A 25004-nucleotide genomic window follows, 5' to 3' on the forward strand; every position below is an offset into this window, starting at 1 on the left:
AGATTTCATGCATATAATAATTCAAGCATTCATAGACCAAGTCTTATACCGTTTAAATAGCTTAAAATTGTTGGAAATACATTATCACATGGGCAATCGTATAAGACAAATAAAGCATAATCATAAATATGAAAACTTATCTTGTTTCAAATAGCATGAATGATCTCCTTGTCCAAAAGTGGCGGAATTGAAACGTGCGTGACCGGCACTTTTTTTAAGGTATTTAAACACCCCGAATAGTGCACATGGGTCAAGAATGCATTTTCACCCCCAAGATCACTCAACCCCTCCATCGCAGACAGTGCACCCCGTAATTGATGGACTAAGGGGTCCGTAAAGCTACATTCACCAATTTGTTTTCTATGACACAATTTAAAGAAAACCAATGCTTTTCAAAATGTTCGTGCAAGAATAACAAACTCCTCCCACCTTTATATAGGAGAGCAAGAGACACCAACGAAGGTTGTTTCCAAATGTTATCTCTTCCCTTAAGGCATGTTTGTTAGCAAAGACACCTATTGGCCATTTAGGTGTCTTTTAAGAAAAGACACAACCTTTAGAAAAGCAAATTGTTTGAATTTTCAAATAAATTACGAAAATTACAACAAATTACAAGGAGGAAAATGGAAGTGGCTAATTGGAATCGGACACAATAGGCGGTGTCTCTACTAGGTGGAAGGCACCAAGGTCTTCAATTCTTGTCTGGAAGCAATTTTAGAAGCTCTTGTTCGTGAATGGGAAGTAGGAGTTACGAAGGAGTTTTTTTTTTTTAAGCTGAGGTTCATCCAGGCCAGCTTGCTCGCACCTTGATTACATCCTCAGGGGGGGAGACGCTGTTTGCAAGGGTCGAACCCATGACCTCTCCACTGAGAAGCATGGATCTCTACCATTCTACCAACCCTACATTGGCATTACGAAGGAGTTTTTGTTTAGAAAAGTTTGGACTAATCACACAATCATTCTCAATTTAATTCCTAAGCTTGGGGGCAGAGTTAACCTTTGGAATTTGCCTCTTTTTGTTGTATTTATTGCCAGGAATTTTGTTGGGGCCAAATTTGATACTATTCCTTCAAGAGTTTGTATTAGGGAGAATGAAGAAGATAGGATGTACTTAACCTATTTTGAAGAGCAGGCCAACAGGCTCTTCGTGACACAGCAATTATGAGAAATTCATATAAATGTGGCATCATCGAATTTTATTTTTATTTAAAATAAGAAAAACCCCAAAATTCATAATGACTTTTGTCCATATGGATTGTGATGAGATCATTATCTTCATTTGTGTAAGTTTACTTAAAGTTCTATAAGAAAAGAGGTAAAATAGTACACATTTTTTATTCAACCATACTTTTTCCTTCGTTTCTCACTGGTTTACTATCATTTTTAACAATTTTTTATCTTGACACCAAACTTATTTTCCATTTCATAATTTATTTTTGAAAAAAACACAACAAAATTTTTTTCTTTTCCGCTAAAAAAATTTTTTTTTTTTTTTTTTTTTATAAAGAAAAAAAAAAAAAAAAAAAATTATAAAAAAAAAAGGGGTTTTTTTTTTTTTTTTTTTGTTTCTCAATAAATTTATTTTTGCATTAAAAAAAATGTGTGAAAAAAAAACAAGAACTTCCAAATCGTGTTTGAACTCGGGTTTTCATAGGAAATAGGTCTTAGGGAAAAATAAGTATTTCACCCTAACGGTTGATTTGGTTTGATGCATGTGATGAATTTTCACATCTCATTAAATACTCCCTGGGAGATTTCCTCCAAGGAGAGGAGTCGAACCCTAAAAAGTAGGCCTTCAAGTGGCAATCAAGGGTCAAGATTTCAAGCTGGAAATTGAGATATGATCGATAGGTTAAAACCACGTCAAAACACATTTACAACAATTGGGTTAGTTAAAATTGGTTAAATTAATCATTATTATGCATTCGTTGGTTAAAACTATAGAAAATTTCAAAATTTTACTGACACTAACATTTAAAACTTGAACCATGTCGGTGACAATAAGAGAAATATTAGTGGCTTGAGGCAACTATTCGATTATGTAGGATCATCAAACAAGGATTTTCATCTCCTCAACTAATGGCACCAATTGGAATTTCAGATGTTCATATGGATGATCTTAGCATCATCTCCTGGTAGCATTCAAAAGACTTAAGGGTCTGTTTGGTTACATGAATCTAAATATTTAAAATCTCTTGATTCACAAATGAGAGATTTATACCCATTTAATTGTGTGAATTTCTAAATTCATGAAATCTAGAAATTCACCTCTTTACACTAAAGACGTGAATCTGTATATTTATGGGTATAAAGTGAAATCCAAAAATTTCACCCCTACTATAAAAGCAATGAACATTTGAACCATGACTTTATAAATATTTTTTCAGGAAGAATTTACAAATTTCATTCCAAAGATTCATGCTAACCAAACAGTTAATTCTATGAGTCATGACTCCATAGATTTGAAATTTATAAATTTAAAATCTCTAGATTTTTGAAATATCTAAACTCAAATAACCAAACAGGCCCTAAGAGAATAGAATTTGAATTACTTTGGTAACGGGAATGGGGGTGGGTATTTTGCTCAAAAAAATCGAGGTAAATAGATAGCCAAAATCTCCTCCAAATTACCATATAATATAAGTTTGGGGAAAGGGGCGGGCACAATAATTCCCCTTCTCAATCACCTATCGTCTGACTGATTAATTATCTGGTTACGTTACTGAGCTTTTTCTTTTTCTTTTTACCTTCACAAGTGATTTTTACATGGGGAAAATTTCTCATCTGATTTTAAAAAATATTTACCTAATAAAATACTTTTAGAAAAGTTAACTCAAATGGATTTGATAATCATCATTCTAATTGAACTGCAGGATTGTAAATAAACCCTACCAATAAATTTATTAAATTAAATCTGAACTGCTTATGATTAACAATCCAAATTTAATCCTACCAAACTTTAGTAGTAGGATTTTTAAGCATGTTCAGCCAAACAATTCACACCGAAGTAAGAATAATTTAGTAAGTCTAAAATAAAATACTGATTGGGGGGAAAAATTACATGTACAATATCTTAGTCCAACTAACCTATCGAAAAGCATGTAGATTATTATAGAATGCAAATATAGTGGTGCCACTATCTAATCCAACCAACTGGTTGTGTACCCCAGAGTAGACACCAACCCAACTTGGATGTGATACAACCAGTAAACTAATCCCCCATGGACTGAACTCGTAAGGGCGCAAGCTCAATTCCCAAAACTCGGTTTTTTAAATATCTTAGACTCGCGCTATCATTGATAATGAGCGAGATATTATTTTTGGGGAAGAGAACCCTTTATGAGTGACAATAGGACTGCAATCAGTCAGGTTCTTATCAACACCCATTAACAATATATCATAACATTAAAAAAAAATGCAACGGTCCAACTATCAGCAGCTTTTGGGACAAAAAACAGAACTTCTCCTGTGTAAAATCCAAGGTATATCATAACTAAAGAACAAAAATTTCAGATAATTTTCCAATGCCCTGATGAATATCATGAGATTCTTATACCCGTGTTGGATTAGCAGCTCCAGCAGGGCGTGGAGCTTGGCCAGGCCTTGGCACGTCATCCTACATACATTTACAATAAACAAAATTATAACTAGGTCAGACATGTCATGCCATTGTAACTCAAGCTGAAAGCATCACAGCAGTTAAAAGCTGCTAATGTTCGTACGATCATGATAAAGGATCCTACGCTTGACTCACCGATAAAAGAACCATGGTCAGAATTCAATTGTGTAATGGACTGATAACAATGACAAACAATACACCAGGAAATTTATAGTTCAGATTGCATAAATCTAACGAACTCCAGTGAATCGGTCACACAAGCTATACAGCCAAGACTACTCCACATGAAATTCTGGATTAGTGCCAAATTCACCCGAAAAAATCACTATGAAGGACATGTGTAATTCTTATCTGGGTAAAGATTCAATATAACGACACTAGTTTCCAGTGAAATGTGCCAGTGGACACTTTCAAGTGTAGAGTACTACAGATTGTCTAAAACTAGGCCGCTACTTGTTATGCCCACTTTGCATTGTGCCATTGCCCTCTAAAAAGATCTCTCTTTGGTTCTATCAATTATTTCACATCACCAAAAGATCCACCTAGGTCCAGTTCTATGAGGGAAGGAAAAGAAGAAAATAACTAAAAGTAAAGTTGCAGGAGGAAGAGAAGAAATAACTTAATAATAAAAAATAAAAAAAGTAGCACTCAACTGGTTGTTTGATATAACATTATTTGGCAAAAACTTTTCTGATCTGTAGAAAGAATTTAACATTTAGACTCAGACTAAGCAGAATACTTTACACAATGCTTTTCTCTCAAGACTTCCCTCTTAGTAAATGGATTTTGGATCAATTTCATGGATGATACTAGTACACTTTGGCCTAATGATGGAGACATCCCAAAAACATTCAATATTTCAGGTACCCTTTATGTTATACATTTGTTTCCATCATGTCCACTAGGTATATACAGTAAGTGATGATTGACTCTCCTAAACAGAAACCACATACCGTAACACCTCATGTGTAACTCACCACAAGTATACCCATCACTAGAGTCTAGATCACCTTCCCTGTCAGGGGAGAACAATGTGCTCCCTTGACGCTTTCCCATCACACAATAGTGGCATGACTCACCTATAAATATTGAAAAAAAAATAAAAAGTGAAAATCTTAGTGGGTCCCATGTGGTTCCCACCCCTAATTATGTGGTTCAAAAGCATCAGGGGAGAACAATGAGCTGATTCAAACTCTCCTTTCACTATCCCCATCCAGTCACCTCCAAATCTTAGCTGCATAAAAGAATGCCTCCTGAATGATTAAAATGTTCCACCGGGTGATAAATCTCGAGCTGCAGGTACTGATGCTAATTCTCATTGTGATCACTGGTGTCTCTAGGTCTAGAATATACCCTTATGTTAAGCCATCCTGCTATAGCATTTCAAGAGTCCTATCCTTTCTGAAGTGTAGGTGAGTGAAGTCAGGTTCCACTGCTTATATTCATCCAAAGGGCTTAGCTTTTTCTACATAAAATTGTGTATATGGGGCATCAATAAATGGACCGAACTAAATGTGGAAATCTAAAGTGCTACAGCCACTCAATGGGGTTCTCTATACAAATAAGAGACTCAGGAGAATTTGATGAGTTCTAAGTACTTTCGGCAAGCATAGATAGTAGTGTGCTCAGCCTTCTAGAATTTGTAGGAGAATACCATAAAGCAACAAAAACGAATCAAGATAGCACCTGCAGGTGGAGGGCTGTGATTATTTTTCGTGCTAGATGAGAGAGCCAATTGAGGATGTTTCAAGCTTAGTTTGGAAGAGACAGATGGAAGCAACAAGACTTCAAAGCAGAACTGGTGGTGGAATTGTACTCTTCAACCATGTTCTCAAAATCTGTCATTGGTGGCCAAGATGAGAGAATCATATCTTTGTAGGGAAGCTGGTATTCGAGGGTGAAAGAGTGACTATGGAACAGGCTGCAAGAGAGGGAAGCAGATAGGCAGACCAAGGCAGACCAAGGCGGAGTGGCAGACCACATAACAATGTGGGTCTAAACAGAGGAACTTATTGGGCGAGGTCAGTGTGGCCTCCATAGCTGCACATCAAGGCAGCTTGGCACAAAGGATGGGAGGAAGGGGCTCATCCGAGGAATCAGCATTCAGTGACCAAGATGACAACTCCATTAAGCTAGGTAGGTAAGATTGGTGACAAAGGTGACAGGTCCATTCAATTAAGCCCAACGTTGGAATGGCGATACAGATAGTACTTCTCTCCCCTTTCACTCCTCTAGTCCTCTTACTGACTCTCCATTGAAGCAGTAGAGACAGGGGAAGATGGTTATTGGGATGAAGCAGAGGGTTGGGGTGGTGGTGGTTCTTCATCCTTCTATTAAAAAATAAGAAGATGAAGAAAGTAAGAAGAACAGAATGGGTGATGTAGAATTGGCAGCATATACAAGGAAGAGAAAAGCCCAATGGTCAAGCCCATCAAAGCCTCAAGAGATGATCCAAAACAACCCATGGCTTGCATGGGCTAGGACTATTGTAGTGGGTTAAAATGAGTCCATGGTTTCATGGGCTTGGATTACTTTAGTGGGAGAAGACCAGCCCACATACTTTGAACTAAGCCCAAGTTTAGCTTTGAAAAGTCAATAAAAGGAGCTAGTAGTGGGGTGTAGTAGGTGGATGTTTCCATTATTGTTTTGACTAGTGGTGTTGTGTAGTAGGTGGATGTTTCCATTATTGTTTTGATTAGTGGTGTTGTGTAGTTATGTTATTAATAGGTAGGTGGTGTTAACTAGTGGTTGGATGTTACCATTAATGTTTTGTCTCTTTAGAATGCTATATAAAGAGACTTATGTAAGTGGTGAAGATATAACTTATGAATTGAAATCAAATGGCTTGTTAGCATTCCTCCTCTTTAGAGAACCCTTGTGTTTGATCAAGGTAGGTTGGTGTTTGATCCAATCAATCCACCTTGCGGTGTGAAGCCCAGGTGTTACATGTTACATTGTTATTGTCACTTTCTTCATTAGAGTTTTACCCCTATTTGAAGATCTATTCAGCCCGTTATAATACCATTCTAGTTTCAGCCCTCTTTCCCATCTAAACTTTGTTTCACCTTAAGTCCATCAAATTTGCAATTGACTCCCTTTGAAAAGGTCCTATTTGGGTACTGTTTTGATCAATCAAATTCGGTATCTACATTAATGGGTACAATAGATAGTTCAATAGTAGGTGTTAATAAGGACATTTCAAGTTTTATCTTAATGGCGCTAACAATCACGCGAAAAATAAGTTTGGGGGTCTGTGTATAATTGGGCCAAAAATGTAGGGGAGGTCCATCAAAGATCACCTAGATTTTTGAATTTTGATTTGTTGGTCATCTTTTAAGATTCTTGAAACTCAACTCCACCTAGACTATATATCAAGTACTTGCTGGGTGAGTCTTAGTTTGGTGTGCTCCTTTGGTTTTCTAGTAGCAAGATCTAGCTTTTGCTTTAAAAACTGGATCAGTGGTTGGCACGCACTTGAACGAAAGCATTCCAAGAAGGGGATGGGACCCTATTTTTCTTAAAGATTCCACCCACCAATCCCTTGCTTCTTTACTTGAGAGTAAATCTAGGGATGGATTGTATACAAGTTGGGACATTGATCCCCATGGGTTCTTGTTGTAATAAGCCACTTAAATGGACCTAGAATATGAAAAATAAGGTTGCATATGGGAATAGATGTTTATGTTCCGTGATTTTGTTTTGGTGTTATTGTCCGTTCAAATTAGGTGATTTCAATAGATTCTCTTTTAAGTGTTAATTTGGGCTAGTATAGGATTCTTGTTTTGAGTCTCTTACAATTTTCCCGTTAGTTTAGGTTAAGAGGTGGGATAGGCCTTTCCTTTTCAGTATAGAAGTATATTTTTGAGTCATTTATATAAGGTTATTAATAAAAGGAAAAGGTATAGAAGAGTAATTTGGATAGTAACGAAAGGTTTTTTGCTGCTCCTCTCATTCAAAGATTATCCGTGTCTGATAAAGAATGGAGAGATTGGTGTTCTATATGATTGACACTATTGTGGGAAGCCCATAATATAGTTCTAGATTGAAGGGATCTTACTAGAAGTCAATAACGAGGAACTACAATTGGCTAGTTCAAATCAGGGGTAGGGTTTGGTAGACCACTCCATTGATGATAAGGTTAGCTTATGGATGTCAAGGAGCCTACCAATCAAAGTTAACTTTTAATGGTGAAAGTGTTCCCAATTGAATCACGAACAGGGTTCGATTTCGGGTTTCTAAAAAGAAGAAAAGGAGTCTACAGTTTCTAATGGTTAGAAAGAGAAGCTACAGTGTTTCTAGGAGAAGAAATCAGATTTATGGAAGGGAGCAAAGAGAATGTCAACCTTCTTGGGAGGAAGAAGAGAGAGGAAACAGAAAAGAAGAGAAGAAATCACGTTCGGGGTGTCAAACCCATATGCATTGTTCAACTGCACCGATACTCTTAGAGAAAGGTCATACTCTTTACTCATATCATCCCCAATTAGTGGGGGGGGTTAAGACCTAAAATGTCTAATTTGACTCATAAATAGACTGCTAATCACTCCAAAAGGCTGAAAAATGTACTTAATTCAAGTCCTAACCGTAAGTTAGCTCTTTCAACATGTTCAAACCCTATTACTAATTAACCTTTTGGCAGAAGATATTGCTTTACATCTTAATTTGACTATTATGAAATAAAGGACTGGATTACACTTTCAAAAGCTATAGAAATATTTCAAGGAGCAAGATCAGACATGCTTACTAAGTGGAAATAATGCTTGGGTTGGATTAAATGCCTTGGACCTTGGTCCAGTAGGGTTTCACTGCAATAGGCCACTTTAATGGGATAAACTTACGGGGGTGTGGGAAATGAATAGCATGAGTCCATTCTAACAAGAGATTCAACATATGATTGGCGTACCCTTATTGCTGATGACATCATATTAGTGAGTGAGACAAAAACAAGGACTATTGCTAAGTTAGAGTCATTGACATTCAACGAGTGGGCCTCAATGCAACGATCACTGGACCACAGTTGTAGCCTGAGGTCAAGGCATCAACATATTCTCTCAGTGAAAATTGCTTGGAGTGAGGTGGCACATGAAAATTGCTCGCAAGCTCTACTTGTGCAGAAACCTTCGGCACAAAGCTCACCCTTTCTTTTAGAATCACGGAAAATCATCTAGAAAGTTGTTTGGGGTGGCATGATTATGTTCAATGAAGGGCTCTGGACACTCCAAGATGGAGGACTGAATTGATTCAAATTAAAAGAACTGAAAAAGCTCTGGCCCAAAATAACCTTAGGGGATGTGGTCAGGAAAGGCACGCATAGCTTAGGCCTTAAATCAAGTATGACCTTGAATCAAGCTCACCAAAGGGAAAGGATCCGTGAAGGCTGAATTGTTCTCATTGTTGTCATCACCGTCAATGTTGGAAAAGATTATGCATCTAATCCTTGTTCTAAGAGCATCTATTAACGTCTTTTACTAATCCACTCTAACTTGGGTTGGCTTTATTTCTTATTGGAAGAATGATGTAATAGGTTAGTTCAGAGCTTTCCTATTTGTAGATGATTGAATTCTTAATAGTCTTATTTCTGTTGGTGGATCATATACCACATCTCTCGAGAAAATAAAAGACTTAGAGATGCTAGTGATAAATTTAAAGCCTTCAAGCCAACAAATCAATTTGACATAACAAGGTATTTGGTTTTATGAAGTTTTAGTTGCAGATTTAGAGATATTTTTGTGCATTAGTGGTACTTGGTGGATCGTAAGTTACAGTGAGATCAATTCCTTAGTAAAATTATGATTCTCTTCAAGACTTTGGTTGATTCCCGGCCTAATTACCTATCTTCCTATTTATCCTCTCAATTTTTAATTTAACTTCTTCCAAATCTCACAATCCAACCATCAGGCCTTAACAGAATACTGCAGGTCCAATCAGTCATGAGGAGACCCATTGAATATAATTTCGCTAAGTTTGGTAATTGCTGCTAATGTTCAGCTCTGGTTCTTTCCATATTTCATTCTCTTGAGCTAATCTCTTATTGAATTTTCCCAGGCTCAACATTAGCCTTCTTTACCAAGCCTTTTACAATGTACTAAAATGTAATTACTCCAAAGAGAAAATTCTGCCAAAGTATGCTGGTTCCCACTCGGTAGTGTTCTAGTTGTAGCCCCCCACCCAAAAAAAAAAGAAAAAGGAATAAGAACAACATGCACTTTTCCGCAAAGCAATTCACCATTTTATCAAACAATACTAACGAAAGCGAGAATGATGCGTATGATCTACAACAAGAATAAGATCGCATAGACATGAAGAACAAAGGAATACAGCTAGATTTAGAAATATGAAATGTACCCGGCGTCTAAAGCGCTGAGGTGGCTCACGCTTCCTTCTGTCAGTGCGAGAACGAACCCTCACAACATGCGAATGGATTGCGCAGGAAACACAATACTGCATCTTCGCATACAACTTGGGAAGTGTATATCCTTGACAAAGACAGTTGCAAATAAAGGTAACTTCACTGGAAAACATAAAAGAGAAACAAGAAACAAATATGATTGCAAAATCAAACGAGGAAAAATAAATTAAAATTACCATCATAAACACAGGCTTCTTGAACATCCCTGACCGCTGCTTGCTCGACAATGTTTCTCACCAAAAACCTCTTGATAGCCTTGTCCTGTTCAACCAAATTTACGTAAAACCAAAAACAAAAACCATAAAATCTAGCATGACCAATGCTATTCTACCATAATTACAGGCACACTAGGCTTAAAATTTAGAAGCCGATTGCATACCTTAGGGCAGCACTTCCCGCAGTTGGAGCAGCGGATGAAGTTGACATGGCCACGGCCATGCTTGTTGCGACCACCGTTCCTGCGCTTAAACGTCTGCAAAAGTGAAAAAAAAAATGCATACGAATATCAGATGGAGAAAACAAAGTAGCAGCAAACATTTTGTTTACTCTGAGCAATAAGTTTTACCATTAGAAGGGTGCGGAGTTTCTCCAAAACCCTAGACCTAGATCTGAAGTTCTCGCCTCCGGAGCTCTTCTCTAGGGTTCACTAGATCGTTTGTATACTGACTGGACTCTCAGCAGGTTTTATACGGGAGAGCGAGGTTCGTTATTAATATTAACGCATTTGGGTCCGTCGGGCCGATACGGATCCTAGAAGGCTAGTTTAGACTTGAATCGGTCAAAAATATTTTCCGAAATATCGGACTTGAATGGACCGGTTCAAGCAACTTCTTTTTGGGGTCAAAGGTCCAACCAACTTTGGTTGATCCAGATTCCACTGCCAAATACGTTAAAATATATTTTTTTTATTTTTTTTGCGTAGAGTTTTACATAGAAATCGGCCATGTTTGATTATGATCTAATCCAAGATTATAAAGCATTTGTAAGGGTAATCTGGGTATTTTACATGTGTTAAGTTGGTTTTCTATTGAACCAGCTGGTTCACTTGTTTGTATATTATGCTTTTGGGCTAGTTCAAATCAAATGTTGCAAACACGAGTTGGGGTTTTTGATTTGGGGCTTTTCTGTGCTCTCTCTGATTTCGTCCATGGCTGCTTTGACATCTCTGATTTTCGCCTCTGTACTTCGATCGTGAAGGTTCTTTGAGGAGATTCTAAAGGGCTTGTGTTCAGCACAGAGAAAGGGAGACTCGATGGAGATTTGAGCATCATTGGTTGCCATATACGGTTATTCTTGTACATTTCTTTTCCTCTGACATTTGTAAGTTTTTCCAACCCAAAGTGGATCGGATTCTATCTAGAGTCCCGGAGATGTAGTTTGGAAAGAACTGAACTCCGTAATCAATTCTCTCGTCTTCTTCTTGCTTAGATTAGGTAATATATACGGTCTATCACCAATATGCGATCACAGATTAGCATCAGAGCATTGTGACAGGTGATGAGATGAAATCAAATTAGGGTTTATATATGGTTTTACATATAATTTGATTGTTTGATCTCATACGGTATATAGGTTTATTGCAATTTTAATTTCAAGTTATGCATATATATATATGCATTCGGTTCATATGTATGACTTGGTTTTAATTTTTGTAATTAGGTTAACCTATGTATGAGAAGCAATTCTGATATGTTTAATGTTTAATTAATCACTATTTATATGTTTGCTAGAAATTCATATAAAAGACTGCATTATTATATTCGGTTGTTAACATTGGCACTTTATTTGGTTTGTATTGGCCTATTGTGTTAACAATTGCTTGAATTAATGCTGTTGAATATTGTATGTTATTAGCCAATAAAGAGTGATTGATTAATGAATGATTAGTATAATTTTTTTTTTTTTAGAATTGGATATCAGTATTGTGAATTAACTTTCTTGTATATACTAATTGGTGTATTTTACCGGCTCCAAAGTGGAGTTAAGCAAGGGATTTGGTCTACCAGGGGAGGATTCTCCTCCCAGTGTGGTTACCACAAGCTCTAGTAGAGTTGTAGGTCTAGGTAAAAACCCTAGGTACCTAGATTTGGGAATTCCAATGAAAATTTACAGGGTAGACATAGAGAAATTTGATAGGACTGGGGATTTTGGAATATGGAAAAGAAAAGTCAGGGCTCTCATGGCACAACAAAAATTCATTAGGTCTATAGATGATCTTGATGCTTTCTTTGAAAACATTGACCCTGTGTTGAAGACTAAGGTGATGGAGAATGCAATTGGTTGCATGCTTTGGAACATCACTGATAGTGTCATTAGGTGTCTAGATGAAGAGGATAACACCCCTATCAAAGTCTGGACTAAACTTGAAAATATTTATTAGAAAAAGAACTTAGGTAATAGGATTTATTTAAAAGAAAGGTTGTATGGTTTTAAAATGGATCCTACTATCAGTCTAGACCAAAATCTAGATATGTTTAAGAAGTTGATTCAAGATTTGTCTAGGACTGGGGAGAAAAGTAAATTAGATGATCAAGACATGTCTATCATCTTGTTAAATTCCCTGCATAATGATTATCTTGTTGTTAGGAATTCAATTAAATATGCTTGTCAAAACATTACCCTTGATCAATGTAGATGCCTTAAAGAATAGGGAGTCAGAGTTGTTGGCTTTTGGTAAGACAAAGGGAAATGGGGGAAATTTATTTGTCAAGGGTAGGGGGCTCTTAGAATCAGGGAAAACCCAAGGGTAAGGGTAATGACAATCATGCTAATAGCAATAAGGATAATAATGGGGATAATAGATCTGATTCTAGCTCCAGGAGATGTTATTTCTATAAGAAAACGAGTCATATTAAGAAACATTGTTTTGCATACAAAAGAAAATTGAAAGAAAATGAGATGTCTAATTATGATATGCCTTCTTCTAGTGGTGGTCAAGAAAATGTGTATGAGGTCCTTTGATGACCTAGGTGCTTTCTTTGGTAGCATAGACCTTGTTTTGAAGACCTATTTATTTGGGTTTCCATTGGGTGCACACTTTGGTTTATCCTATTTTGTTTCTTTGTACAAGGAGGAGTGGTCTATTTATCTTTAAGGTGTTATGCTTGTGTAAGAAAGTAGTTTATTTAATAAATCTGAGACAACATGTTTTGTGCCTGGTTTTCTATTAGTATTGGTCAAACTATATGCTTTATTGTGTGAGAAGTCTTGACCAATTATGATTGTGTTGGCATGTTAATTATTTGTTGTTTTGTACTCTCACAAATGCTCTTATTTGCATTGGTATACATGTCTGACTGAGTTTTTTGAAATGCAAGAGTGGTAATAGGTGGTGTTGACATGTGTGAGACTGTTTAGTACAGTTGGTTGCACACATGAAGGTTCCTATTTCACTTGGTATAGCATTAGGTGTATCCTTAGTGTTTGGAGAGGTTTGTTCTCCAGTTCAGCCTAGATAGTGTTGGTCTTGACATAGGTGTTGTCAAGAGGGTGTGTCCTCACATGTTGTTGGGGTTCACATGAGATTCAGGGGATATGATCGGTCATCTTGTATGGTTTGAGTGGGAGTAGTTATTTTTTAAATTGTCAGATTTATGGAGTTGTCTGGAAAGATGACTTGCAGCAGTTTTGTTTGCTTGATTATATCATGTTAGTAGTTGGATTTTTATGGCCATTGTGCTTTGTGATTAGACATCTTCACATTTAGTTGGAGTCTTATTCATTATTTGTGTTTTGTGAGTTTGATCTTGTATGATCAGAGTTGTTGAGTCTTATGGAATTTACTTCTTTCTTATCTCTGGTTGGTATCTACTCTAGGTGACCTGGATATGTCTAGTTGTTGACTTGTGCCCTTCCTTATGGTGAGTGGGTGGATAGGTCCTGGTTGAGTAGTGGTAGTAGGTCAGTGATGGATTAGGAGTGGGATTGCCTTTTGGGTTTGTTAAATGTAAGACTATAAGAGTGTTTGCAATCCTGAGTTACTCCCTTCATTATTTTATTGGATAATTGGATACTTGTTGTCTTTCTTTACACTCATGTAGAAGAAAGAACAATTTTGCAACTTCTTTAGGCATTTTTAAAGATTGAATTTGAAAATATGACTTGTTAATGAATCCTGTTGTGGTTTCATGTGTATTCCCTTAGCATTGTTATATAAGACTTGATGTTTGAATTTTTGCATTGTGTTTTTGCATTTAGGTTGATAGTTGCCTCTAGTTTTTCATTTCATTTTTCTGTGCCTATATTTGCCTTTATGTGGTTTACATATTGGTTGCATGTTGTATTCCTTTGGGGGAAGTTTTTAAAATCAGAATTTTTTGAAATGGAAGTACTTGGATCTGTTAGGAATTTTCTAAGTGTTGGGATCTACCTGTGTGAAATTCAGCCCAAACCTAGCCAGGACACCCTATCTGTTTTGGGTAAAGAAGGGTTAGTTTAAATGTTACACCTTAAAGTTGGACCTTGATTTCAATGTTATTATCTTTGAAAGCCTTAAGAAGTCATGCTAGACCTTTCCCTTAGGGTAGATCTGTAATGTCCGGCCTTATCCTAACCTTGACCCGGCCCAGAATCTGTTATGTTTGTAGGTCCGAAGACCCGAAGTGGGGGAAAAAGAAACTTGTAGACCCTTTTGGTTGATGATTTGGTGTCGGAGCCCAAGCCCATGGACATTGACGATGATGCCCCTCACTTGAGAGCATTGTCAGTGTTAGTTTTGAATCTGCGCACCGAAGAGGGGTGAATTAGTTGAAATACCTAATGAACTCCTGTGCTCAATCTGAAGGTATTTCCCAAAACTAGACTTCTTTATGACTTGTAGAAGAAAACCTCACTCAATTTGACCTTGTATAGCCCTCGGAATCCCTGTTTGAACCTTGTTGTTCTGCTTGGTCGACTGGACCACTCGACCAAGCACTCTACCAATGGATTGTTAAATCCGAGAAAAACTAATTTTTAGGGTTTTTCACTTATATTTAAACCCTACTTCGAGTTTCTTAGTCACAACAGCCTCCTAAACACTTTTTGAACGTGAGAAGACCTCTCCGAAACTCTCTCTGGTGATTTCGAAGACTCCTCTGCAGATCTAAAGCCTCTCATCTCTGATCTGACAATTCAAGGTTAGTATCTCTTTTGAATTTTTAATTATTCTTTCTTCGATCTTGTTCTTGATTAAGATCAGGAAGAAGATGCTGCAATCTTGCAACCATCTATTCCATGATCTCATTCCATCCTTTGAGATCTATGATCATCGTCATGATCTCAACCCTAGCCAAATAAATTTCTTGAAACCCTAACCCTTGTATGATTTCTGGAAAACTTTGGTGACCTCCCATGTGAGGGAAAACCTCATGGGTAATGTTTCTATTAACCTAAACAAGATTTTCTATGATTTTCCTATTATGTTCTTGATTGCAATCATTCCCTTTCTTCATGTGATCATAACCTTTTCATGGGAGCCATAAAGGTTGAAACCCTAGTTTCTTGGGTCAAATCAAGAACCCATATTTTGACCATGACTTGATGATTTTATCTTCCTATATGATTCTAATACATCCTAGGAAGTTCCCCTTCGAATTTCGGATCAATTTGACTTCAAACGAAGAAGTTATGACCAAAACAGTTTTCACTATTCCGTATTGACTCGATTGGTCGACTGGGTCAGTAGACCAAGGCAATCGACCAATGAAGACAGTAGCTTCAATTTTCACTCAGTTTGATTCATTTTCTCTCTAATCTTTTAGGCATCTTTCCTAATGTTATATCTATGATTGTTAGGGGTTTATTTGCTAAGTTTGGAGCCTCTCTCTTCTGATCTTTGGATTATCTTCAGCGATAATCAAGGTAAGGACAGTTATTTCCTTAACTACATAGATCACATACTCTCTAGTTTCTATCTTATGAAACTATGAGTTTGTTTACTGTTTGTATACTTTATACTTCTGATATACTACTGTGAGAACAGTAGCACTTGTTTATGTAATCTTTTTCATTATTCATACTTATATGAATTGGTTATTACTATATTGTTTAATGATTAGATCATGACAGTATATACTCTTGTATATGATTAACTGCTGATTGTGTATGTCATGTCTGATCTGAGATTGTGTCTGATTAGGTATGGTTTGGGATTGAGAGGTGTCCTTTTGACACTTCTGTCCTTGGACATTATCGGAAATAGTATGGGATGTTTCCGGGTTTGCCCATCGACGCTTTCCCGAATCATTGATTGTCATACCTAGGACTGTCTAGCAGTGTTTGGCTAGGATGTCCCCGTTATATCAGACCCGAATCGGAAGGGTATTGAGACCGAACGACCCGTGGCAGCAATGGGGATTCACAGGCGCTTAAGACCGGTAACCAACCCGTGAGAGGACGGGAATCACATTGTGGGGGCCATGTATTGGAGGGTTGCATATGGCTAGACTTGGGCTCATGGGTGCTCGAGACCGGTGAGTTATATCCGTGATAGGACATGAGAGCTTCCCGTTTACCATATGTGGATAACCAATAGGGTTGATGAGTCCGTAGTCCGGGACTATTAGGACTCTAGTGGAAAGGATACCGAAAAGGATCGCCTGGGGCGAGGAATGGAAGTATCTGGACCTGAGTTGATGTAACTGAGTAGATGACTTGCATTGGGCTAGGCTTTACCCTTACATGCGCCGGTACTTATGCCAAATGGTTGTGAGAGAGAGTGTTGACTTAACACCCTTCCATGGTTTGTCCTGAGGGATGCCGGACCCACTACCAACAGGAGCCGTATGCGTGACCTACCCAAAGAAGTACGGTGCTATGACTTAAAGAGTGTCTGCCAATAGAGACCAACATACATAGAGTTTAGATGCATACATACATTATCTGTTTCATATTGCATTGCATCTTGTTATGTTCTGCCACATGTTATTTATGTTGTTATGGATTAACTTGCCTTACTGAGTTTCTTTCGAAACTCATTCCTTTTTTGTACAATCTGTTGTTAGACTTCTCTACAGGTTTGGATTTATTTGACGGTACATATGAGGAAGCACAAGGTGAAGAAGATGGAGACTGAAGAGCAAGAAGAGCTGACTGAAGATGTGGATTAGATTTCTTTTGTTTATTCTAGACTTATCTTTTACTTTACTTGTATTAGCTTAGAGCTTTACTTGAATTTCGATCTACCTTCCGCATGTGTTTGTAGGGTATATTTCCGCTATACTCTACAGTTGTCTTTTGATTTGGTATCTTGTTATTCTGCACTCTAATATTCTATAGTGATCCTTCTGAGATCCTTTCTTGATTTTTATTATAAATTACTTGAACATTATGATTTGTTCTTGCTTTTGATTATGTTATTGTGCGAAATGGATATGATCGTTCCTAAACTTGATCTTTTGGGCTGTGGATCACTCCCTCGGGTATGCCAGTTAGGGTATCGGCTGGGGGATGTGACAACCTGGTTGAGGGGGAGAGATTTATGCTTATTTGTCTGAGTTTATTCTTTGACAAGGATCATTAGAATTTTAACCTGTTGGAATTTATTCAGTTAAAATTTCTTTAGCTATCATGTATTAAATATTCATTGATCATTGTCATGTTCTATACATTTAAATGTTTATTGTTCAAATCTCTTTTCTCTAATTGTTAAGTTCTCTTATGTATCATGTGATATGTTTTTGACTTGACTTGGCTTATATTGTAAGCATTTGTGTAGATTCATGGGTTGTTTTTGGCATTATCAATTTTATCTGGATCCATGTTGTTCATTTGTTGATGGTTGTGAGGTTCTATTAACTTAGGTTGTCTTTGGGTATCACCATGGATTTCTTTAAAGTTTATACTTGTGTCTTGTTTAAAGTCTTGTTTAAATCATATATTTATTATGCTTTGGTTGGCATGAGTAAATCTTTGTGGTGGGTTACTACCTCTTGTGGAGATTGTATACTTTGTTTTTCATTTATCTATGGTGTGGTGATGTCCAAGTATGTCTTGTGTATTTTATCAGGTTTTGCATATGTTACATTTTTAGGGGAGATGCTGCCCAATTTTTTCTAGCTCTTGTTCTTTTGTCTCTGTTATGAGATATATGCCTGGTTTGAGCATGTTTACTCTCCATGTTTGTTTGGTTGAGTTGTGAACTATGAGTTGTGGTTTAGGGCGTCTCTACCTGTTGCATTTGTTACATGGTGTGCCTGCTAGGAAGTTTTGGTGTTGCATGGTTAGTCGCACATGTCTAGGTATTTTGCATATTTGTATTTACCTTGTACTGTTGTTCTTTTCTTTTGTCTTGCAAGTACACTTGGACGATGACGTTTGAAGCCCGGTCTTCTATTGGTATTGTTTAGACTTACAAATTAAGGGGGAGATTTGTAAGGGTAATCTAGGTATTTTACATGTGTTAAGTTGGTTTTCTATTGAATCGGCTGGTTCACTTGTTTGTATATTATGCTTTTGGACTGGTTCAAATCAGATGTTGCAAACACAAGTTGGGGTTTCTGATTTGGGGCTTTTCTGTGCTCTCTATGGTTTCGTCCATGGTTGCTTCGACATCTCTGATTTTCGCCTCTGTACTTCGATCGTGAAGGTTCTTTGAGGAGATTCTAAAGTGCTTGTGTTCAGCACGAAGAAAGGGAGACTCGATGGAGGTTTGAGCATCATTGGTTGCCATATACGGTTATTCTTGTACATTTCTTTTCCCCTAACATTTGTAAGTTTTTCCAACCCATAGTGGATCGGATTCTATCTAGAGTCCCGGAGATGTAGGTTTGAAAGAACTAAACTCCATAATCAATTCTCTCTTGTCTTCTTCTTGCTTAGATTAGGTAATATAGACGGTTTATCACCAATATGCGATCACAGCATGCATATACGAAAAGGGATCCAACCAGGAAAAATTTAAAGTTTTGTCTGCCTCCAAGTGTGAAACCTTGGGTCCTCCGGTGACTTCCTTTTCATCCAACTCCTTTTTCTTTGGTAGACCTTTTAGCCTGCTCCATTCTTTTGAATCATGTCTTCAACTAGTCAACCACTACAAATCTTGGAGTATTGGTTACCATTAACAACCATAACCCTGCTTTCTCACAACCATCTTCTCCAACTGCAATCCCAACCTGCTACCCCACTCTCAAATGAAGGAGGTGATGAATTTGATGATAAACTTACCTTGGATGTACCCAATAAAGTTAGAGTGGCGAAGACATGGGCAAACACTCTAGTCGGCTATGTCATCGAGGGTAGGGCTTCTTGCAAGCAAGTAGTAACAAAAGGGTTGACTACGACTTGGAACCCTACACAAAAGGTGGAGGCGAGTTTGTTTGGTGAAAGGAAATTTCGGTTTCAATTCCATCATGCTATGTATGGAGATAGTCACACCCCACCCGCCGGTCTCGGTTATCCGCCCAACAACCCGTGGGAGTGAACCGTCACAGGATCCACGGTCTTACCCATCAATAATAATAAACACAAGTATAGACAATTAAGAGCAAGAATAAGTGCAATAATTAATAAAAAGGTTACAAGAGTCCAAATACTCCAATAAATATCCAAGAAAGAATAAAAAGGAAAGAATCAAGAATCAAATGTAATATCGAGTTCAGCGGAAGCAAAATAAATAATCCTCTTTCCAGTTTTCTTTTCTAAATCTAAAAACTGGTTTTCTAAATTAGCAAGTAAAGGGGGTCCTCCAATCTTTCTCCATACAATCATCAAAATCCTGGCAATCTGCCTCCGTCCGCCATCAATGGGTGCTATAAGCGCACACCAAGCATCTTCAGAAGGCTTCGCTGCTCTACAAGTTCATGAACCACTGTCTGTGTCACATCAGCTTCATACGAGAAGGCTCTTTCATACGAATCATCTCCAACTTCCGACGCTGTGCCACCATCTGTACAACTCATATAATATATACAATGAAAGGAATGAGTTCTGACGAACTCAGTAAGGAATAGACAATTCTCATATATATGTCAATACAATCCACGAATGCATATATGAAATAATATGGATGGTATGCAGAAATATGAATGCTACTAAGATCTAACTATGCAAGTCTCTAATAGCTGACATGCTTTAAGATATACACCAGCCCTCCTCTGGGTAGGTCTAGTCACTCTGATCCGGCAAGGACTGATTACCTCTGTAGGGATCCTAGGTAAAGGGGTAAGTCCACACCTGGTTCTCAAACCATGGCTGGGGATAAGTCAACACTCTCTCACCACGACCATTGGCAATGAGTACTGGCGCATGTCGAGGTTTCTAATCCAATGCAAGTCATAATGGTAACATACTATATGAAGTTCAGATACTTCCCCTATGGCACCAACCAACTCGGTTCAGTATCCTTCGCAACCTAGGAGTGAGAACCCTCACGGACTAGCTATTGCTGTTGGACTCCACTCCTTAACCCTATGGTCATCCACATATTATTGGGGCAGATGCTCTCATGACTCCTCACGACACCCGGTCCGCTCCTTGGACATCTATGAGCCCAACCCTAACATATGCAACCCTACCATTGCATGACCAATAGTGGACTACTGAGTCTCCGCACGGGACTGGTTACCGCTGTAGGATGAAACAGAGTCACGTCACCATTATCACGAGTCACCTTGCTTCAATTCCCCTGCCGAAAGGGTAATAGCATGTGGGGTACCTAGCCATGAAATTCTAGACTCTCCTAGATATGTCATCCAGTAATCATGATAGTGCTAGAGGCATCAGTGAGCATGTGTCCCATACCATAGCCCTATGATATCTCCAGCCAAGACATCCTAATGGAATACCTCTTCCATCACAACTACACTACATCACTCTTTATCATACCATGAATAGTTGTGCAATGTCATAAAATATGAAGTACATTAAGGAACACCACAAACAGCAAGTATACAATAAGATTCACATGCTTTATAAAATAACAAGAAGTTACATGAGCAAAGAACAGTAAATAGAACAGCTGAATCATTATGTATATGTAATTGCATATAAATAAGAATGCATGTCCTTACCTGTAATTTAGTAGGAGTCCTTTAAATTGCAATCCAAACACAATTAAAAAACTTTAAGTAGAAACAGAGGACACCTATATGCAGAGTTACAAGAATGTATAAGAGTCAAGAGTCAAAACAAATCCAAAAATCAAACCTACACAGTCATTGCAAACCAGCCGGTTGCTTGTGCTGGTCGCTTAGGTTAAGCGACCTCCACAAGCGTCCACCCCTGTTTCAGACAGTTTCCAACTTCGAAAATTAGACTTTTGATCATATGATTTCAATCCGCTTTGGGATGATCTTAGTCCAAAATTCAAACTTAATAGGTCTATAACAAAGGCGTAACAAGAAGCCCTAAAATTAACAAAGATTTATTACCCAAATCATTCCCCTTGATTAGATCCATCCATTAACAAATGCACGGATTAGTTTCTAGATAGGATCTCATCAAGAACATTGGAAAGGGAGTTACAACAAATCAATTGGGTAACCACTAACAAAATGGGGATGGGTTCAAATCAATTAGAGGTTAAAAAGAAGAGAATTGCAAATGGAGATTCATTACCTTAACCAGAATCACCAAGAATAGAAGGGAAAAGGTTCCAGATCACTAATAGCACTTCACCCACCTTCCAGCATGTTTCCACTGCTGCCTAATCGCCCAAAATAGCAATCCCGAACATAATAATGCGTTAATAGGGAAAGAGATGCTATTTATAATGAACATGGGGCAAAATAGGGCATTTTCCCGCAAGCAGAACCAGGCGGTCGCTTGGTTCAATCAACCACCTTAAGCAACTGCCCCCTAGTACACTGCTGTACAAGGGTGCTTTGCTTAAGGGAATGAACCCCAACCTCAACCTAACCCTAATTAACATATGGGGGAGGTCTTACCTTCATTCTGGACATCTCCAAACACCACTTGCCTTCTGGCAGATATCCAACTTCCTAGTAAGGCAGATTCTTTAACAAGAGAATCTAGATCCATGGGTTTTGGATATGGATCATGGACTTCTATCTGGGCACTCCACAAAATTAATCCGACTAGACCTTCGGGTTCTCGGACCTGCAATACGGATTCCGGGTTAGAAAAACGGGGGTTGTTACAATAATATTCTGAAGGAAAGCCCCTAGTTGTGGCTGGAAAGCAACTGGTTTTGGAACCCTAGAATAAGAAATAGTAGTGGGAGTTTAAAAGATGTGATTTTTGGGTTTAGCTACATGCTATCCCAGTTGAATTGTTTGATCCTATAATAGATTTGAAGTTGGTCAAGAAGATTGGAGAGGCTAGTATAGTGATGGTTGTGGACGAGGTTCAGTTCAGAGCACATACTCACTATCTGAGGGTGAGGAGGCAATTAGACATTACTAAGCCGCTAAAAGCTTCTATCACAGTGAAACGTGAAGAAGGGCAGGTTAATATGGTTAAGCTGAGGTATGAAAGACTTCCTATTTTTTGTGAGTTTTGTGACTTGATAGGCCATGAGTTGAAGAGATGTATGGTGCAATTTAATGAGTTTAAAGCTCATAGGGAAAACCATGGATGCAATGCTTCTTCGAAATGCAAGGATCTTCCTCTACCTTGGTGTAGTGATGAAATTTGAGGAGTACAACCTGATACAATATTATTAAGAATGGCTAATGTTATTTTTGAAAAACAATATGTGGTTGAGGAGCTGGTGAAAGGGACGGGAGAAGGTAACTTGTGAAGCTATCCTATTGGGAAAGGGCCACTGATACCTCTAGGAGTATGAAGTCAACACCTAATCGATTGAGCTTGGAGAGTCTATCACTTAGAGGAGCAGTGATAGACCCAAAAACTAGGGACAACAACATGTGTCACATCCGCCCAGCTGGTACCCTACTTGAAATACCCAGAGGTGTGGTCCACAACCCCGAAGATCAAGTCTCAGACAATCGTCCAATCATTCCACACAATAGTACAATCATGAGCAAGAATCAATCATTGTATTATTGTCATTAAATAGTTAAATCAAAAGTAAGGATCTTAGAAGGATCTCAAAACAAATATAGAGTGCAGAAGTGATGTCAAATAATCAAAGTAACTGAGTGTGGAAGAACAACCAAATCTAAGGTATATAACTTAAAGAATAATGAAAAACCAAAATTTGTTCTAAGTATTACAAAAAGTATGTATCCTTAAGTAGAATATAGTTTCTAAACTCAAAAATCTCCGTATCGAGTACAGGGTAGACCAACTCATGAGTCGAGCTAATCCTGGCATGCACAGTTGAGACACGAACATTCTTCACCGTGAATGTCATGGTCGCCAACACCTCGTACACCGTACGGATCACTCATTGGGGTCTCGTATTCCTGGATCTCGGTATCATTTGTACCTGCAGCAAGGTCTAAAACAACATTATCCCCAAAGGGTGAGCTCTAAAGAACTTAGCTAGTAGTTCATTTGCAAATAACAATTACAATCCAATTCAAGAACAATAGCATGATGCAATATGATATGAGACAATATGCAAGAATGCAACTAACTCTAACAGATGGTAGTCTCTAATAGCGGACACGCATTAAGATGGAACATCAGCCTCCTCTGAGAAGGTCTTGTCACTCTGATCCCTCAGGGACTAGCTACCTAATTTGGGATCCTGGGTAAGGTGTCAAGGCATCCCTCTAGAACTATCACCATGGTTGTCACGACCCCAGTTTTCATAGGCTTGGTGGGACCCACATTATGGACGTTTAACTAGGGCACGTGACAGTTCCTTCCTTTATCAACCTGTTTATAACTACTAAAACAAAATGCTAAACTAAACATTCTCAAGAACAAACAAACAACCTATTGACAATTTGACTCATAAACATATGTACACAGTCTAAAGTCCTGTTATATTTACATTTGACCTCTCAACAGTGTCTAGTTCATTACATACAGTCTCAAAAAAATATATACATTCACTGTCCAGTTAAACCAACATCAATTGCAACAAAAGAAAAAAACGTTTCCATCTTCAACTTTAAAGGCATTGACAGGTGGCAACACCTTTGCCTTTATCATGAATATGAGTACCTGTCAACATTTACAATAATGAGCTTTGCGGCCCAATAAGCAATATAGACAACTGATGCGTCCAAAATCTGCTCAACCCTTAGATCTCCTGAGAATGACCTACAAAAACAAGCGTCAGATGTGGCCTGACCGTTGGGATCGGGAGTCCACCTCCGAAGGCTAAGTCAGTTGATGAACTTAATCACAAACGGCAATGCTAGAGCACAGAGCTAAGGAATGAATAACGAGAATACGATTCAGATTGTATGTGTGTATCCGTCCCCTACCTTGTGAGTAGGTGATGTCTTATATAGAGTGTACCTTCGAATCTCCTTCGTTGGATGTATTTGAGCCTTCTTCGGATTGCCGTTGGATCTTAACAGATAGATCCGTTGAGTGATAGACTTCTACTAGTTTGGACTAGTATACGACTCCTATGATAATACGATCGTTATCTGGTGGTTATCCATATGATAGCGATGAGTGACAGCCGCCGAATACTGCTAGCCGTCTTTAGGTTGATTAACCTATTCCGATCGTATCGGATTAGGGCGTGCTTGTGATTGAGTTAGTTTTCTTCCTTAGCAAGCTATCTCCCGGACCCGGCTCGCTCGGAAGCGAGTCGATTCCTTTCGTCCCGACCGGAGTCGAGGGTCGAACCAAGATTGAACCATGTTCGGTCATATTTTCTCCATATCACGAGCCCCCCAGACCAAGCGTCCGGTCGATCCCGAGGGCTTGGTTTTTAACTAGGTTCTTCGTCGAACAATAGTTTTGCATGATCCCCAACCCATTAAATGTCATCTAACATTTAATGCGGTTGTCCCGCTTTTTCCTCGAGCATTGTGAGTATTCTCACTTTTTGTGGGGGTGACGCCACGCGTCTTCTGCAGCCGAAACTATCGTTGCTCACGAAATCAAGTCGATGGTTTCTAAACGCCTGTTTTTGATTTGTGAGTTCAAACTTTCGAACCGTCTCCGAAT

The 25004-nt window shown here is 38.2% G+C and overlaps 1 protein-coding gene across 1 annotated transcript; it reads right to left on the reverse strand.

The window, feature by feature from the left end:
* Positions 1 to 3044: 3044 nt before the first annotated feature.
* On the reverse strand, positions 3045 to 10691 carry LOC149022408 (small ribosomal subunit protein eS26y-like). Its single transcript, XM_089150525.1, has 5 exons — positions 10591 to 10691; positions 10405 to 10497; positions 10202 to 10286; positions 9962 to 10092; positions 3045 to 3616 (listed from the first exon to the last, which is right to left on the reverse strand). Exons 1-5 carry the CDS (start codon positions 10591 to 10593, stop codon positions 3551 to 3553), a joined length of 378 nt encoding a protein of 125 aa, XP_089006651.1. The 5' UTR covers positions 10594 to 10691; the 3' UTR covers positions 3045 to 3550.
* Positions 10692 to 25004: the final 14313 nt, after the last annotated feature.

This window comes from Hakea prostrata, chromosome 3 (genome assembly GCF_041222555.1).
Source record: "Hakea prostrata isolate BN-2017 chromosome 3, UWA_Hpros_2, whole genome shotgun sequence".
Lineage (NCBI taxonomy): Eukaryota > Viridiplantae > Streptophyta > Magnoliopsida > Proteales > Proteaceae > Hakea > Hakea prostrata.

Excerpts from the sequence above, each read along its gene's own strand:
- LOC149022408 (XM_089150525.1), bottom strand. Across the intron at positions 10,093-10,201 it reads AGAAGCCTGTGTTTATGATG|GATATACACTTCCCAAGTTG; the intron begins GTAATTTTAATT and ends GTCTTTGTCAAG. Across the intron at positions 3,617-9,961 it reads CTCAGCGCTTTAGACGCCGG|GATGACGTGCCAAGGCCTGG; the intron begins GTACATTTCATA and ends AAATGTATGTAG.